The sequence below is a fragment of the Porites lutea genome, chromosome 5, assembly GCF_958299795.1.
Source record: "Porites lutea chromosome 5, jaPorLute2.1, whole genome shotgun sequence".
NCBI lineage: Eukaryota > Metazoa > Cnidaria > Anthozoa > Scleractinia > Poritidae > Porites > Porites lutea.
This window is the reverse complement of record NC_133205.1, coordinates 17,665,578-17,685,437: the sequence shown is the minus strand read 5'-3', so window position 1 is coordinate 17,685,437 and position 19,860 is coordinate 17,665,578. Positions and strand designations below refer to the sequence as shown.

At 39.0% G+C, this 19,860-nt stretch overlaps 1 protein-coding gene and 1 pseudogene across 1 annotated transcript; one reads left to right on the top strand and one right to left on the bottom strand.

The window, feature by feature from the left end:
* Positions 1 to 18: 18 nt before the first annotated feature.
* Positions 19 to 1,452, bottom strand: LOC140938934 (uncharacterized). Its single transcript, XM_073388466.1, has one exon. The coding sequence runs from the start codon at positions 1,243 to 1,245 to the stop codon at positions 25 to 27; it is 1,221 nt and encodes a 406-aa protein (XP_073244567.1). The 5' UTR covers positions 1,246 to 1,452; the 3' UTR covers positions 19 to 24.
* A 4,391-nt stretch (positions 1,453 to 5,843) lies between these two features.
* Positions 5,844 to 19,658, top strand: LOC140938006 (uncharacterized; annotated as a pseudogene).
* The last annotated feature ends 202 nt before the right edge of the window (positions 19,659 to 19,860 follow it).

Below are 19,860 nucleotides of genomic sequence, written 5' to 3'. Positions count from 1 at the left end.
TTAAGAGATCAATGATAAATAAAATCACATGGCAATGTACTCTTTTAGTAGTTCTCTGATATCGTCGCCATCCCTCAAAACATTTACATCATTATCATTTCCTCCGTCGTCGTCGCCATCATCCCATTCCCATTCATCGCCGGCATTAATGCAGAAATTGTGTAAAACAGCACATGCTACAACTGTATCACTCACAGAACTAACCCCGCTTTCGATTTGCTTTGTCAAAATACGCCAACGACTTTTCAGAATTCCAAAGGCGCACTCCACGGAAACTCTGGCCGAGGAAAGTTCCTCATTAAATGCAATTTCGTCGGGATCTTGCGTTCCTTCAGGGTAAACTTTTTGTAACCAGGGAGCCAAAAAATAAGCGCTATCGGCCACCAAATATGGACCAATCTCTCGGCCGAGAACATTCATAGTAGGACCAGTCAATAATTCTTGGTTCTCGCATCGTCTGTAAAGGCGACTGTTCCGTAACACGCGTGCATCGTGCAGGGATCCTGGAAAGCCAGCTGCTACATCTAGGAATCTTTTCTTGCCATCAGCCACGGCTTGGACGATTATATCGTAGCGCTGGAATCGACTGAAGTAGTCGACTCTGCTGTCAGTAGGGGCTTTGATCGTGACATGTGTGCAATCAATTGCACCAGCCACATTTGGAAGATCAGAAAGCTCTTCGAAAGTTTCCCTCGTTTCAACAACTTGAGCTTCAGTTTCAGGGAATTTGATATAATCATGTTTTATAGAAACCAGTCCTGTAACGACGTCTTCGACGGCCTCGATTACTGTCGTTGTCCCAACGTTAAAACCAGGCCCAATCGAAACGTATGTTCCTCCATGAGCTAAGCGCGTGAGCCCAATTGCCAATACCTTTTCTGGCTCAATACACCTTCTAAAACGAGTGTTTTGTCTTGTGATGTATGGGCGAAGGACATCCAAAAGCAAACGAAAAGTAGCTCTTCTCATTCGAAGCTGTTTCCTGAAATATTCGTCTGGGATTCTTGGGTCATTATAATGAATATCAAACCATGAATCGGCGGGTCGAGGGAGAACCCAAAAGTACGGATGTCCACGCCGATTTCGTCTTCGCCTTCGAATCTCGAACAATCTCAGAAAAGCTCTCCCCTCTAGTTGAAATTGAGCAAGAGACAAAATTATCAGCATCATCCTCAGCTGAGCGTACATCTGAAATTGTAGGACAAATGCTGCAGCTACAAAAAGCAGAAAACGTCTTGGGATCATGTTGTTATGAAATATGATTTCCCGCCAAGTATTGGATAATGGAAAGGTCACAAGTGTGACGAAATGTAAACATTTCGGATTTGTCCAACGTAAACAAAACGTTAGTGCGATGGAGCGTGGACAACAGACAAATTGTCAGCGGACAAACTTAAAGCCAAATCCTGTGGAGTTTGCCCCGGGACATTCGAAATGTCTGGCTCTAGTGCGATTCGGCCCTTAGTAACAGCGTCGATCATTTCAATCTTCAAATTCACTAACATTAAGTGACCACGCTGCGTAGGAATTTTAATCTATATTACACATTCACTTCAAAAGCCAGCTTCAGACGAGTATATCAGGTCTACCTGGTAAACAAAATTGATTACTTTTTTCTTATGTTTCTATTTGGTGATTTCTTACAGGAGGAATTTATTTTTTTCCCTCAAATTTTGTTTCTTAAAAATCTTGTCGGGAATTGTAAGGGACAACGCAGAAACCTCAAAAGTAACACGAAACCTGCTGAGCAATGAGGTCAAAGAGTTGAAATTTAAGACGACAAAGTGAATCGCGATCTTGAAGGGAAAGATCACGATGCTTTTATTCTGTAATATACTGTCATACATATTGAAGGTGTCTCCATCTTCTCTACACTTGAAAATAATTATTGAATCTTTGCGAATTTATCTTTTATCTTAAGCATCTTAATTATGGCTACAAGGAAAAATCAATAGAAATTAAATAGAAAAAGAGAAAAGATAAAGCACACCAAGTTTAGAGGTGCGAGAGTCAGTCCTGGATGACAGGAATAACTCATGTTTTATTTTCGGCATTTATTAATTTGGCAGCTACCTCCAAACTGTCCCGATAACAGCCGTCGGCACTTGAATGCAGACATTCCTGTGTTTCGTAAAACATACGACGAACTTGGCTTGTGCCTTCACTGTAAGAAACAATAGAGAAGGCGCACTCGATTCGTTTAACTCAGTTGCCCATACAAGTCGCCCGTAAGCATTGTGTGCCCATTAGGACAGGCGCGTACCACGATGGCTGCTCTTGCAAGGATCTGGCTTTTGATAATTTTTCTAGAGGTAAATGCTCAAGGTAGGACAAGAAGTACGGTGTTCGAGGAGTATCACAAATAAAATTTACTATGTCTGATTCTTTTCTTGTCATCTATGATTTTGATATCTTGTCTATGATTAAAAGGAAAAATCCTTTTCGTTTTTTATTGTGTCATTTTGATTTTAAATTTGTCGCGTTTGATTTCTCCAATAACAATTTTGATTTGCAAAAGTTTGTCGCGTTTGATTTCTCAAATGCATTTTTGATTTCCAAAATTTGACGCGTTTGATTTCTCAAATGACACTTTTGATTTCCAAAATTTGTCGCGTTTGATTTCTCAAATGACACTTTTGATTTCCAAAATTTGTCGCGTTTGATTTCTCAAATGACACTCTTGATTTCCAAAATTAGACGCGTTTTGATTTCTCAAATGACACTTTTGATTTCGAAAATTTATCGCGTTTGATTTCTCAAATGACACTTTTGATTTCCAGAATTTGTCGCGTTTGATTTCTCAAATGACACTTTTGATTTCCAAAATTAGACGCGTTTTGATTTCTCAAATGACACTTTTGATTTCGAAAATTTATCGCGTTTGATTTCTCAAATGACACTTTTGATTTCCAGAATTTGTCGCGTTTGATTTCTCAAATGACACTCTTGATTTCCAAAATTAGACGCGTTTTGATTTCTCAAATGACACTTTTGATTTCGAAAATTTATCGCGTTTGATTTCTCAAATGACACTTTTGATTTCCAAAATTAGACGCGTTTGATTTTTCAAATGCCACTTTTGATTTCCAAAATTTCGTTAGTCTCCCAGCTGGGGGTACGTGGTACTTGAGGGGATTTACGGTATTATATACGCATTGAAATTATTTCCTGCCCATGCTATCTGTTGCAATGGATGGCAACGGTGGCATGAGTGAGTGGGCTGACTATCTTGAGTTTTAAACCTATGCCTGCAAAAAAGGCACCCCCAAAATTATTCTGGCCAGTGTTCCCAAATGAAAATTGTTTGATAAATTTGTCGACAGAAGCATTTTGTGTAAGGGTTAATACACTGCATAGGATTGGCCTAAAACAGCAATGTCCTCGTGACATATACCCTTTAACACCCTTTAAAACAAATTCACCAGGCTTAAGCCTACCCGTCGCCTGACAACATATCCGTCCCTAAATCTATTTAAAACGATTGATCAAGTGGAACAAGTTTTGGGTCTCGAAAATTTTTGACGTAAAGTGACAAAATTTCGAAACTCCACGTGCCTCTCTTAAACTACTTTTATTACAAGACTTGTATGTGATTGGGTTTAAATTTTTCCGCAGTGATTTTCATTTTTGGGGGGTATGGTAGGTCTTCGATGATGCGGTTTTGAAGATTGGAGTTAAAATTTTAACCAAAGATGAGTAGGACTTAGGGATTTTTACAACAGATTAAATTTTAAAGTACTTAGCGGACACACGTGTTTGAGAGCGACCCCAAACAGCTTCGCATTTAAATTTTACTCATTTTACAGACACCCTACCTCTACCATTAATTGTTTGCCAGATCACTTGGTCTGATTACCTGGTTTTTTGTTTTGTTTTTTGTTTTAGTTTTTAGACTGAAGAGGATGGGATAACTAAAAAATGGAGTTGCACACTGGGTGTATATTTGAGATCACAAAAAGTGTCCAAAGAAAGTGACAGAAAACATATTTTAAAAAATCAGTTTTTCAGATCTCGGAACATACTGTGCGCGAAAGAGGGAATCGGTCCAAGTAATAAGTTTAAATTCCAAGACCTGGTTAAAGCCCCTTGTAGGACAGACAAATAATTATTTGAGGTACCGGTCTACACCAATTTAGCCTATAAAATGCCTGCTGCTTACGTGGGAACATGCAACGCAGCTGCATGTACTGCACTTGGACGTTCCATCACCCAAAACGAACCTTTCACAGCCGCCAAATCTGTGAGGCGGGTGGTTGATACAACTTCCTCGAAAAACGCCCTCTCTATATATCTCGTTCTGCCATGATCAGTAGAACTGAATGTCCCCGGCCTTAAATGAAAAATCCTTAAATAACTGTGACCGAGCCCAGGTTTTATGAGCCCGCCAGACTGAGCATTCCGGCCCACTGACCCTTGTTTTCACCAAAACCGCTGGATGCTACAATCTGGTTGAGGCTATTATTTCCCCATGAGTGGGGCATTGCACCCACTTAACCTGTCACGTGGGTAGATATCTATCTCATTATACTATTTTCGAAATCAGAAACGCCATTTGGGAAATCAAACGACCTGATTTTGGCAATCAAACATTTGTTTAAGATATCGGTTGGGAAAAGATTAACAATCAAACACGCATTTCAGAGAGCATACTCAACACACTTAGAAAACATAAGCGTTCATTTAGTAATAGAAAACGAGAAATTTTGGAAATCAAACTCGAGTGTCATTTGAGAAATCAAACGCGACAAATTTTGGAAATCAAACGCGACAAATTTTGGAAATCAAAAGTGTCATTTGAGAAATCAAACGCGTCAAAATTTAGAAATCAAACGCGTCAAATTTTAGAAATCAAACGCGTCAAATTTTGGAAATCAAAAATGCATTTGAGAAATCAAACGCGACAAACTTTGAAAATCAAAATTGTTATTGGAGAAATCAAACGCGACAAATTTAAAATCAAAATGACACAATAAAAACGAAAAGGATTTTTCCTTTTAATCATAGACAAGATATCAAAATCATAGAAGACAAGAAAAGAATCAGACATAGTAAATTTTATTTGTGATACTCCTCGAACACCGTAAAGAAGTGGTATTAATCTTATTTTGTCTTTTTCAATGTCCTGAATTGTAACGCAAGTGAATCACCACCGACGGAATGAGCCTATTGCCAAATATCGAGTAGTTATTATTATAGAGCGAATTGGGACATTCACTGACATGTGGTGAAGACTCTTAGTAACTAGTAACAGCGTCGACCATTACAATCTTCAAATTCACTAACATTAAGTGACCACGCTGCGTAGGAATTTTAATCTTTATTAGACATTGTCACTTCAAAAGCCAAGCCAACAACCAAGGGAAAGATCACGATGCTTTTTATTCTGTAATATACTGTCATATATATTGGAGGTGTCTCCACCTTCTCTATACACTTAAAAATGATTTGACAATCTTTGCGAATTTATCTTATTATCTTAAGCATCTTAATTATGGCTACAAGGAAAATCAATAGAAATTAAGTAGAAAGAGAAAAGATAAAGTACACCAAGTTTAAAGGTGCAACTGAGTGTCAGGATTACACTAGGGTTCCTGGATGACGTGAATAACTCAACATGTTTTATTTTAGGCATTTATTAATTTGGCAGTTACGTCTAAACTGTCCCGATAACAACCGCCTGCACTTGAATGCAGACATTGTTCATAAAACATACGACGGAGTTGGCTTGTGGTGGCCTTCACTGTAAGAAACAATAGATAAGACGCACTCGATTCGTTTAACTCAGTTGCCCATTCAAGTCGCCCGTAAGTATTGTGTGCCCATTCGGACAGGCACATACCATGATGGCTGCTCTTGCAAGGATCTGGTTTTTGATAATTTTTCTAGAAGTAAATGCTCAAGGTAGGACAAGAAGTGGTATTAATCTTATTTCTTCTTTTTCAATGTCCTGAATTGTAATGCAAGTGAATCACCACCGATGGAATGAGCCTATTGCCAAATATCAAGTAGTTATTATGATAGAGCGAATTGGGACACTCACTGACAAGCTGCACGAATTCTCTGTAAAACCTGCCGTGGCTATGAATAAACCGCAAATTGAACCAATTTCTTTAAAAAAAAACTCCTCAGTCATTAATGTTCTTCTTTCCCTCTCGGCCATTTCGCTCTCTCCAGTCGTGCCGAGCTTAGACTCGAATAACTGAAGAGGGACTGCTCGCAGTCTAACAGGTCCCATGCTTTATCATAACTGTTTATTGTATTTTATTGGGGTAACAATTAAAAAAAAAAAATCAAAGTTCCCAGTAAACTTTTAAGTCGTATACATGGAATATTCCCCAACTTCTTTTTTGGAATTCTTTAAAATACTTTGCTATCAAGGTAATCACTTCATTTTTTCATTTCATTACATTTCATTTAGTCTTGTACCCTGAAGAAGGCATTATTGCCGAAACGTCGGTGAAGACTCTTAAAATAACAGCGTCGATCATTACAATTTTCAAATTAACATTAAGTAATTACGCAGCGTAGGAATTTTGATCTTTATTAAACATTCACTTTAAAGGCCAACTTCAGACGAGTACATCAGGTCTACCTTGTAAAACAAAATCGTTTACTTTTTTATGTTTCTATTTCGTGATTTCTTACAGGAGGAATTTATTTTTTTCCCTCAAATTTTGTTTCTCGAAAAATCTTGTCGGGAATTTTAAGGGACAACGCATAAACCCTAAAAGTAACACGAAATCTACTGAGAAATTAACTGAGGTCAAAGCGTTTTGGCTTTGAAAGTTAAGACGACAAAGTGAATCGCGATCTTAAAAAAGATCACGTCACGATGCTTTTTATTTTGTAATATACTGTCATACATATTGGAGGTGTCTCTACGTTCTCTACACCTGAAAATAATTTGAGAATATTTGCGAATTTATCCTTAATCTTAAGCATCTTAAATGATGGCTAAAAGGAAGAATAGATAGAAATTAAATAGAAAAAGGGAAAAGATAAAGTACACTAAGTTTAAAGGTGCAAGTGTCAGGATTACACTGTGGCTCCTGAATGACATGAATAACTCATGTTTTATTTTCGACTGAAGAAGATGCTTATGTGGAACTGACTAAAGAAAGAAAAAAAGATTCATTTACAGCTTTCTCGACGATAAGAAGTAGAAATACTTTCGGACATACCGTCCAATAGTAACGGGCAGACAGCGGCGGGGAATACTACCATATAACTGAGCTTTTAGTAGTAGAGGGTCTGAAAACGGGCTTTAGAGTTTATCCATTATGATCTGAAATCGGGTATGGTTTTCATCAGACTTGAAAGTGATTTTTCTGATTTTTAGTTTTATTTTATTTTTCGAATAAAGAGACTTGACAAAAGACTGCCGTTAACAGGACTGAAATGACTTCAAGCACTAAATATAATTTTTAGTCTGTTATGATCATGCAGGAAGCAAGTTACCAAAGAGAACACACACTCACTTAAAATATTCTTACATCCGGCAAAACTTAGTTTGATGAGCTATAGTTTTGTAACCCATTTCGAGCCCTAAATCTGTTGAAACCGGCCGAAGACTGAAATCCAGTCATGTCGCAATCTTGTTTAAAAGAAGAGACCCTTATTCATATACAGAATTAGACAACTTTTAATTGCCATCATGGAATTTATTATAATTTATTATTATTTTTTTTTTGGAAAAAATGCTAGTACCACAAATGGAGACCACTCATCGCCAATCTTGACACTCTTTTCGACTCTTTTAAAGGCTCCCTGTTTGAAAACACACCCTGTTCAAGACGCTCTTTACCAGTGAAATTGTAACTGTGATCCCCGACACATCATTTTTGCTTAAAAGTGTTAGTCAGTGTTGAGTGCAAATTATTTTTACCTAGTACCTCCTTGTTCCCTTTAATATCAGCTCAGGGTAGTTTTTCCTGAAAACATTTATCGTATCGAGGGTAATTCAGCTCAAGTTACTTGAATGTGTATTATTTAACTTTTATATGATGTAATTATAAACAATTATTGGATGAGGTTTTTGTGATATCCGGAATAATCAAGGTCGAGGTAAGTGTTATCAGCCGAAGCCGAAGGCCAATGAGAAGACAGTTGGTGACTACAATGTATAATAATTGTAGTAATTTATTGTAAATATACTTTGTTTTCCTTTGCAGATCCATTTGGAATTCAAGAACCCTTCCCTTCAAAGATTTATCCTATCGAGGGTAATTCAGCTCAAGTTACTTGTGTAGCTTTTGATCCATCAGGATTGAAAACTCCCGAAAGAATACAGTTTATGAGAAAAGATAATTTTGCGCGCTACACAAATATAACAGCTACCGACAACTTTTATTTTGAAGAGAACGTGACTCTGCAGGCAGATCAAGGTGAGTAATTTTACTAATAAAAGTATACATTCCTACAATACGCGATCCGCATTAAACATACATCATGGTTGAATTTGGAAAAACTAACTATGGCAAATATTCTATAGGTTTTTAAGGGAACAATAAAATAGAACAACCTTCCCTCAAATATAAGAAACATAATTTCGAACAACATGTTTAAGAATAAAGTTAAAGAGTATGTGATTAAGACATAGATTTTATATCAGTTCGTAAAACTGGAAGTCCGCCTTTTTATTAATTTTTAACAGAGCTTGCTTGATCTCCTGAGTGTAATTATGCTAATGGTTATGTGTGAGAGTGTAGGGTAAATAAAGGCACTTCTTCTTAAAAAACAAAAACAAAGCAAAAAAAAAAACCTTAAAAGGCCAAAATGAATTTTTTTTGGCTTTATTAAGAGAATAATTGCTCATAACTTCAGTGCAAAAGTTCGCGCTAAGAGAACTTTCTTTCAGATATTTCGTTTAGTCAGAAACAAAACTTACGAAATTTGGTGAGAGCGAGATGTGACATGAAACTTTCGGTGAAACGATATTTCACAGGCCTGAAGAGAGCTTTATCGTTGACTTTAAAACTCTTATATGAAAAGAATTAAACAAGCTGATTAGAATTTTTTTAAAAATTCCTTTTTATTTAAATCACAAACAAAACCGTGAACTGCTTCAGTTTCAGCTAACCCCAAAATTAACCCTTCCGTTTCTAGGCGGCAAGAGGTTACCGGAGCTATTTGTAACCATGGTTATTCGGAATGTAACACTGAATGATGACGGTACGTATGATGCACTGGGAAGGTACGAGTGTCATGCTTTTGCAGTTGGTGACCCTTTGGAGAGAAGACATGGATTTAGTGTCAATGTCATCAGAAGTAAGTCATTTACGTGGCTGAGCAGTCGTTCGGTGTTGGCAGCTTAACCTTTGAACGTTTGCCACCCCCGATAGAATTTGTTCCATAATTTCCTAGCAACGATATTAAGTTAGTGCAGTAGCTGTTCATCGGCACAGTTAACTAAATAAACTACGAAAGAAACTTCTTCTTCAAGATATAATAGAGTTGGAGCCTTCCGGCCCCTGTATAATCCACTGCAAGACGGACTAGCAGAAATATACCCGTGTTAAGGTGGATTTTTACTGTCTCGTAAGTTTTACGCGCGTACGCACGGAATTTTTACGCTCGTAATAGAAGAAATGTATGAAGTGCATTGCGCAAACGTGAAAGATGAGCGAGGTTCAACTTTTATGTTTATTGACGACCTTTCATATTTTGCCTCAGTTTTACTTACACACGTAAATTTTACACGCGTGGGCACTTAAACATTACCCGACGGTTGGAAATCTACCCTCGTACAGTTTTGGTAAGTAGTGGCTGTATTCCTCTGTTGGGGGAGGGTGGGTGAAACTTCCATGTTACAAGTTTTTTAAATATTTTTCTATCTCTAAATATCAATAGATACCCCGTGTTAACTTGGCAGTTAAACCTTTCTTGAAAATGCCACGTAAAATTCATAAATTACTTGTTACCAAAACGTGTACCTAGAATGATCTATCTCGCTCATCCCTCTCCCTCTGCGTTTTTTTTAAGTAGCTTACTGACGTGTACCATTTGAAAACATACTTTTTGTGCTTGTTAATTTTCTCAACTTCTATTGGTTTAATTCATTTGTCAATTTTGCCATGGTTTCGGATTAAGAGATTTTTGTTGAATTTTTATCTTTATTAGTGCCTTTTTCAACGTCTCTTTTATTTAGAAGACGAGATCCCTTCCGTGTCGGTACCAAACTTCGGGGTGCTGCAACTTGGTGAAAACATTACAATCTTTTGCAATATGACTGAAGGCAAGCAAGCCAAACGTACTAGACTGATTAGGATTTCATGGTATAAGGATGGAGTGTTACAGCAAACTCTGCGAAATCCTGACCCGACTGAGCCGCGGGATACCCTTGGGGCTCTGATACTTGCTAATGATAGAAGTAGAGATGGTGGAAACTACACCTGTCTTCTGGAAGTAGAGCTACGAAATATCAAACTACACATTGTGTCTGATAGTACCATCATTAAAAGTAAGTTTTCATGGTATACTTGAATAGAAAATTTCATCATAGTTAATTTCTAATTTCCTGACCGTTGTCACTAGCTGGTTTGTCACACACGAAGTTAGATCCTTCATTCTCTTTTAGTATGCAAAAATGTGCTAGAACGTCTGTATTATAATTCAATATACTGCAGGCTTAATGTGTCGTAAGTTTACAACGCTAATTTTTCCTTAACGGACACCACTATAAGACGGACACTTCTTTTAAGACGGACACCTAGAGTTGGTCCGTACCTCTCTTTATTCTCTTTATTTCACTGTATATAAGACAGACGTCACTCTTAAACGGACATTTAGTGCCGATCCCAAAGATGTCTTCTTAGAGAGAGTTGACTGTATTTTTATATCAAGGCACGTGCTCAAAACAAGGGTAAATCTGGCCACGGTAATACGGGCAGGTTTAATGAAATCAAAGCTAACAGAATCACAACACATCGATATACGTAAACCAATTAACCTACTAAATAAAAAAAAGGCGACAAAAATCCGCCACAAACTACACAACTAAATAAGAAAATGAAAAAAATAAGAAATAGGAAATACCGCCACAATAATAACCAGCAGGCAAGTGAAAGGGGAGGAGGAGGGAAAGATTTTGCTCGAGATCTGACCGAGTGGATGACGAGGGAGAAAAGGAAGAATTACTGGGTAAATACCTCAGTATACTTACTTAACCCTGACACCGCCCTTTACCTCGTTGGCAAGATTTGCAGTACCTGGTACTGCCTGACCTAGCGAGTTATCATGTAAGTACCATGCCTTGACATAAATTACATTATGTCTGCCATGATGTCTGGTTTTAGTTCAAGCAGATATCCAGTTGTTGCAAAGCAATGAACTTATCTAACTAACTGTATGCAAAGGTGTAATGTAAACAATCATCTATCTAGCGCGGCCCTCTAAATTGTAGCGTACCTCAAGGGTCCTCTTCTTTCCTTTATGCATATAAATGATCTACCAAATTGTTTGAATATGGGCTCTCCTCAAGGCTCTCCTAGAATGTATGCCGACGACACTTATGTTACCTTTTCTGCAGCTACTATTCCTGATCTTGAGTTCCAAACCAATAGTGACCTGAAATACGTTGATCGTTGGCTCAAAGCCAATAAGTTAAGATTCAATGTCGCCAAAACAGAGTTTATGGTTATTAGCTCGAGGGAGAAACTACAGTCCTTTTAAATGTCCTTTTAAATGACTACACAATGAACATATAGACGGCGCCCTAATAAACCAAAGCAATCAAAGCAAATCTTTCGGGCTTATCATTGATGAAAATCTCTCGTGGAAGGCCCACATTCATGAAATCTCTAAAAAAGTATCCTCTGGTATCGGTGCTCTTAAGCTGGTCAGGCCATTTGTTTCAATGCACACTGCAATCAAAATGTACAAAGGTCTTATCGAGCCACACTTCAATTATTGCAGCTTTGTATGGGAAGGCTTGACCCAACAGCTTAGTGAGAAACTTCATAAAACTTCAAAATCGTGCTATCAGAGTTATCACCAAATCTAGCTATGATACTAGTTCCAGATTTCTTCTTAACTCGCTTGGTTGGGACAATTTATCGGTTAGAAAGGCTAAAAAAAGGCTAATTTAATGTACAAGTTCATTAATAATCTCGCCCCAGCTTATCTCTGTTATTCGTTTGCCCCAAGAACACCGAATTACTATTTTCGCAACGCGAAGAAAAAATTAATGCTCCCAAAACCATTAAATGATTACCTGAAGCGTAGCTTTATTTACAGAGGTGCTTTTCTATGGAACAATCTTCCTGAGGAAATACGCACATCAAATTTAGGTCTCTTTAAAAGAAGTTCCCATAGATGGTTTTCTGATCAGTACTTCCACACGGCAAATATCAATGTAAAACAGTTTTTGAGAATTTTTAATTAATTCTCTGTGTTAGACTGAGTTTTTAACCTTGTATAAAGTTATCATTCATTCATCATTCATTCATTCAACGCCCAAATGAGTGATTATTTCTTACAATTTGTTCCGTTTATTATTTTTTTCTTTCGAAATACGGTGATCGAACACGCCCTAAGTTGAGCTGATTTTGAAGTACTCAAAAATGGTAACTACTATATTTATAACATCTGTGTAGACATGCGTTATTCTTCCTTGCTAACAGTTACGCCGGGGTTTCGCAAGCCAATACAATTTGTTAACGTGACGGTTAAGAAAGGAGATAACGCTTCACTCGAGTGTGCGGCCCAAGGGTTTCCTCTTCATGTTGGATGGAAGGTTCAGAAGGACCGTGAGGACTTCGTACGACCTTGCATAACCAGTAAGATAAAAAGATCTTTTCTTGCCATCTATATTTAATTATTTTAGTGGCAAGTGAATACCCTGGGTGAGTTTAAATACAATAATAAAGCACTTCAACAATCATTTCCACCCCTCCCATCCCCGTCTCCCATTGCTATTCCAGTCCGTTGTAAGGTGGTGACTAAATATATGCCTTGATTTGATAATAACGTGTCAAAATCTATTCGATATGCATGACTATAATCTTTTTACCTGCGTGGACAACTTAAGTTTCTAAGATATTAATGTGCATTCCAAAGAGAATCATTAATTCTTACTCATTCATTTTATTTTACGTAAGATGGCTCAGATGGAAAATACCATGTTCATCGCAGCGGCGTGCTGAATATAACTGACGTGCGGAACTCTGATCTTGGATCATATTTTTGTTGCCTTCCCTCTAACTGCTCAGATAATGTTCAAGACAACTGCCAGCGATTTGTTCTTCGAGGTAATGGCCATCAGCTTTTATGAAAATTATGCTGGTTAATCACAATCAACGAAGATCCTTTGTCTCCGAGTTAATGCCCAAACTTAATTTGGGAAACCTTGTGCGACAAAAAACCAATTTTTAAATTCTTAATAATAATATAGAACGTCAGTTAAAAGGGAAAACGATGAAAGAGCCTTCCTTCTTTCACCATATTTCTTGAATATTTTAGGACCAGATTCAATTCCAGTTGAAAAGGATGCGAAGGGAATTCCTTGTTGCCATGGATAATAGCGGTAGCTGTGGAAGGGGTATTGCTTGTTGTGTCGATTGCCGCTGACGTAATGTTGGCAATAAAAGTACGCAAGATGCGGGCCAAAGAAGGTACTGGTTGCCAGAACTAAAGCATAAATACAATAAAAATTTTGTACAGAAATAAATTCGTTGATGAATTCTGCAGAAGATGAATCGGGGGGGGGGGGGGGGGGAGGGGAAGCGGGTGGCTTGTCTCGCTTGAAGAACGGTGAACAAGAATGAGGTCAACATAATAATTCCGATAAGAATGCGAGGGCTGATAGTTGTCCGAGTTTTTATTAATACGATTTGACCTAGAATGTGGCTTGCTTATCTCTTTGGATTGGCAACAAAATTGTTAGTTATAATGATGCTTGGCATATATTACAAGAGTATCCAGATTTCCAGATATCATGTATTCCCCTTTCCAAGGTCAACGTATCGGCATATCTCTAGCAAATAGCCCTGAGGCAAATTAACGGGAAACTTAAGTTTAATGGTTAAGTTAATATTGTCTGTTCCGTATCACACGTTTTTGTCTCTATATCTAGATGAAAAAGGTGAAGCTCTACAAAGGTAAGACATGGATTATGTAGTAATTTGATAATAATAGTAATGATGATGATGTTGAAGATAATGATGATGATGACGACGATGATGATGATGATGATGATGAGGATGAAGATGATGATGATCGTTTCCCAAAAATTCAGTTCCCCTTTTTGCAAGCTTTAAAATAATACTAAGTACTGCGAAAATCTTTCTATAACTATATCTCCTGGTAGTTTTATGCAGGAAGAAGCTAAAAAGCACATTCTCAGATCTTTTGCTAAAAACTACAAATAAATATGAACGTTTTCCCCCAAAAACGTTCCTCGTAAGAGGAACGGCCATGGAAAGGAACGCTTGTTCCTATACTGTATGAAGAGATGTTAGCCTTAAATTTATATCAGCAAACAAGGGTTTACCCAGAGCGAGGTTGATCATGACCTCTGGTGGTTCACCGTTAAATCCGTAGAATCCATCTTTTCCGTGTGGGGAAAAGATCTTTGAAATGGAAAAGAAATGCATTAAGCATTGACTGCTAGTGAAATTCATACACGATAGAACTCTCTAAAAAGAGTAGCGGAAAATACGGATTTCACGGATTTCCCGGAGACATGAATGCTTAATAAGATAACTTGCAGTCATGACTGACTGCTAAGTGAAAAAGACTCTTTTAAAAGAGCGGAAAATATGGATTTCACGGATTTCACGGAGATATGAATATTTAATATTATTCAATGTTAATTTCATATAATACTTCTCTTCTTTACTGTAAGTATCTTTATACTATTATTAATATAATATAATATATATATATATATATATATATATATATATATATATATATATAATTGTATTGAGATACTTACAGTAAAGAAGAGAAGTATTATATCAAATAAATTTTTAATAATAATAAATATTCATATCTCCGTGAAATGCGTGAAATCCGTATTTTCCGCTGCTCTTTTAAGAGTCTTTTTCAGTTGGCAGTCAGTCATGACTGCAAGTTATCTTATTAAACATTCATGTCTCCAGGAAATCCGTGAAATCCGTATTTTCCACAACTCTCTTTAAGAGTTTTGCCGTCTATGAATTTCACCAGCAGTCAATGCTTAATGCATTTCTTTTCCTTTCAAAGAACTTTTCACCACACACGAAAAAGATGGATTTTACGGATTTTGTGGAGCCATGCAGCTTCGAGTTCATACTTTTTCATACATTTTCCGTTTTCGTTTTAGACAATTGGTTTTTACAGATTTTCCGGAGACATGAAGCTTCAGTTGAGTTAAGGTTCCACCTTGAGCATTACAAAAACTACTTTATTGAGGTCGCAAACATCTTTCAGTCTCAAAAGGCAAAAGGGAGCCGCTTAAAACCAAGAAAAAGGACTGTTGTAAAACAGCTTGCACTCTTTTAAACAGTTTTACCGTTTATAAAATTCAGCACACACACGGAAAAGATGGATTTTACGGATTTTGTGGAGCCATGCAGCTTGGAGTTCGTACATTTTCATACACTTTCTATTTTCGTTTTAGCCAAAATTTTCATCACACACGGAAAAGATGGTTTTTACACATGCATTTTTGAGTATTACAGAAACTTCTTTTAAAGAAGGTCCGTTGAAAAAAAGCTTGAGAAATACAATCATCTCTTGCATTTCATTACCAAGTTCGCTCCTAAATGGTGACACTAAATGCATCACATCTTTTCGGTCTTTCCTTTGAATCATTGTTTGAGAAAAGGTGCCGGCCGCTACCTGGATTGAATGACAGTTTTGATTGCATTGATTGAGCGTCCCAGAAAACAAGTCAGAGAACAGGTCTAATGATCCTATCATTATTGTACTTCACCGAAAAGGGTCGGTTTTTTTGCTTCGATTTCTCCTGGGGAGCACCATCATAATAGAGCGATTGTATTGTTTGCGTTGAAGTTGCCCTCTAAATTACACAAGAACGTCCTTATTGTCTTCCACTAGCAACAGCGATTCATACTTTAAAAGAACGTGCAAAAAAAGGAATGCCCTTTCTGACGCTCAGTTGATAGTTACATAATCTTCGACACATCCTCGTCAACATATTTGACTTCAAAACATGACAAACAAACTAATGAATCATCTTTCATAGTTATTCATCAGCACGTCGAAAACAGAGCCAACAAAAGGCTAAACTTTCAAATTTATTCGTCAAAATTTCACAGCGCTTATCCACTATATAAACACCGCACCCATGCCACAACATTTGTGCTACGAACGAAGAATGCAGAGAACAAGACAGCCATGTCGACAGCTCAACAGCGAGGGCATCAAGAGCACGGCCTTGTGCTATCTAACGCCGGTAATAAGTGGAAGGTGTAGTATTATCAGCGCTAAATGTGTTTGTAAAGTAAAGGATAAGGCCTTACCAAAGGCCTGGACAACAGTTTGTGGAAAGGTTAGTATTTTTGCAATACGCCGGTTTCAGATGCGATTTTAAAGAACATTTTAGTGAAAAAGTCTGACGCATTTTTATGTTTCCGATACTGCAGGTATCCACAACGTGGCATTTTTCTTTAGTGCTATAGCCAGCCAAGAGAAAAAAAAAGGCAGTTTCAATGAAAACACAGACGAGGAGAGTAGTTCTGAAGATGAGATTCCTAGCTCGTTTTCTCAACAATGGCTCGAAGGCAATTTAACGAACGTAAACAAATCACTCTGCCCTGCGATTGCTTACTGGGTCGCGTTGACGACAGTAAACGGTACGCCCGCCAGCCCAATTTCTGTTCATAAAGCCCTGTTGAATTCAGGACTTGAAGTCACAGCAACACTGGTAATTAAATTATTTTCTTACTTTTTGATAACCCAAGCATTCCCTTAGCCGTGGACAAAGTATTCAGCATCTCTTGGTTCATTTATTTGTTTGCTAACATTTAAGATTTTTTCTCTTCTCGGTTGCTTTGAAAGAAAACCTAAGAACAACGACTGTACTTTTTTTCTTTTGACACTGCCATTATCAACTTGAATTTTTTATTTCGGAATGATTTTTGTCGTAACAGAAGTAATTCTACTGTAATTTGAACTCAGTTTTCAATTGTTTCCGTTTTTTTTTCTAATTGAAAAAGTGCTTGTCCCACGGACAAGTCATGTCAAAGGTTTACATGTGCAAACTGAATTTCTACCTGTCCCGGACAATCGGACATAGGTTTTGGTGCACCCCGAATTCGTTGTTAATAATGGTAATGATGATAATAATGACAATAATAAACGATACAAGCGGTCAGTCAGTGAAGAATGAGGAAACGTAGAACCGTGTTAGGTAAAATGCTTCAATTTTATATCATTTAGGTGCAGTTTCAAGAGGGAAAAGAATCCCCAGCCACAGCAGAACTTTACAAAGTGTTGAAAGATCACAAAAATCCTTTTATGCAAGACCTCGTTAGCTCGTCCTTCAAACACTGTTACCAAGACGAAGCGCGAAAGGTGATCGACGATGATGGCTTATGCACCCAGGAGTTGGACGAGTGTGGAACTGAAAATGTGGTGAGAGTGACCCTGGTAAACCCGAAATTTCACACGTCCTTACTGAGTGCAGTCGAACTTCTGACCGCAGCTAAGCTACAAATTAGACAAATTTGGCTTTGAGTCCAGCACGACAACGTCTCAAGCTTCCACCAGTCAGCTATCCATGACGTGCGATGAGGATAAGATGCTGTCGGCGGATAAACTTGCAATCCTCGTTAACGATATAGCGATCGCCATGGGAAAACTGGGCTATGCAAGCTACCGGGGCAAAGTCTATAAGAAAAATGACCAAGCCAGATACACGTATTCGTATAAATGCGAGCCAAGAGCTTTCGTCAACACCCTCGCCACCAACGAGTTCTTCAAGTCAAGACTTCTTCGCAAGATGAAGAGAGTGATCGACCTGTTATCCAATCCATTCTGCGAACTTTTTTCGCCGTTAATAATCAACTACGACCTCATTGAGGTAAAAGACGGCCACTGTTGGTCCATCAGCCGGCGGGACTTTGTTGAAGATGCCATTGAGGAGCAACAGGTGGGAAAGATCTCGCCGAGAGCATTCTGTTCCTTCGACTCTGCAAGAAATCCTGATCCAAAGTACTTTCGAGAAGTCTTAGAGAACAGCCTAAGCCCGCAGGAGGTGGCGAAGTTCTGTGACGATTTCCTAAAACTGCTTCTCTACAATAAAAAACAGCACAAAGACAAGGTGCCGTGTTTGGTAGGCGACGCCAACAGTGGAAAGACGAGTTTGTTCATGTCCATTCTAGGCCTCATCCATCACGGCAACGTGGCCACGATGACAAAGCAGAAAGCGTTCAATAAATCAATGATAACGCCCTTCACTGAAGTGATATTCATCGACGAAGCCACCGAACGCACGCTTGATATTGACGATTGGAAGATCCTGACTCAGGGTGGGTATGCCGCCCACGACGTGAAATATCAAAGTGCCCGGTCATTCATCAACCGCTGCCCCATGCTGATCACCTCACAAAGAAAGCTTGAGTTCGGTCCCGCCGATCAGCCTGCGATGGAGCGGAGGCTAAGAACCTACACCTTCAGAAGCCTGCCCCGGCCAAAAAAGAAGGCGTCCAACTGGATGAGAACGCATCCCATGGATTGCGTCCTATGGGCAGCGCAAAAGGCAGAAGAGGCTGAGAACGAGGACGAATCGAATCGGAAGACGATAGCGACGAGAGTACACAGGAGGAGGAATCGACCTTTGCCGAAGGTGTGCTGCGCGAAGAAGAGAAGGCAGAGATTAGGTCAATGTCACTGCCGGTGCTTTTGGCCAAAGAGATACCAGCGGTCGACACGTCAGACGAGGACAATCCAGAGGACGAGAGCGACGGCGATTCAGTTTCGTCTTCAACCTCACAGGCAGATCGTATGGCGCATTTACGAGATCTCCTTGAGAAGACACAGCCGGGTTGCCTGCGCCACAGACAGCTCGCGCAGATGCTGAGGACGGAGGAGCACAAAAAAAGGGAAGAGGAAAGGTCACGAGCGGAACTACGCAGAAAGAGGGAGGACTTCCTTCGCTCCAGGGGTGTATCAAACGCGAACTTGAGCCTGTTACCCGACGACCTCGACGATCCCACTCCCAGTCCAATTGCGAGGGATCTAGAGCAGTATGACCAAGCACGGGTAGCAGCCGAAGAACAGGCTCGTCGAGAGGCTGCCAGAGAAGCGTTTCAGGGAACTTGGTTGAGATCCACCGAGAAGGATTTAAAGCGATGCTGTGAACGGTACCAGGCTAGTGACGACTCGTCTGAGCATTCCATGTTGAAGGCCTACATAAAGCAATTGACAGGCAAACTCAGGGACCATCACGTTTCTCTGGGAACGTTTGGAACTGCCGAGGCTTTGGCGGAACGGAGGAGGGTGTGCACGCTTCTCGGCCTTCTGGACCAGCGCCAACAGTACCTGGTCACGAGTGTAGCGGAGAGACTGCCACTTGCCAATCAGGACGGTGACGGTGTTGATGCCGAAGAACAACAAGAAGAAGAAGACCTGAGTATCTTCGTGACACCTGTTCCAAGCTCAAGCACTAGACAGCCGCATCCGAGTGCGCGTTCAGACCGAACCACGACCACGGAAGCCAGTAAGCGCAAGAGTTCCTCCTCAAGCCAGCGAGTTGCGAAAAAACATGGCCAAAGCAACAAAATAAGCATGTATTTCTCAAGTCAACAGTAATTTATTTCTTCTTACAACAATAATAAAATGTTGCTTGTCATGTACTGAACCATATTGCTGATTTCCTTTGTCGTTATTTATATTTCAAGGATATCTTTTCAT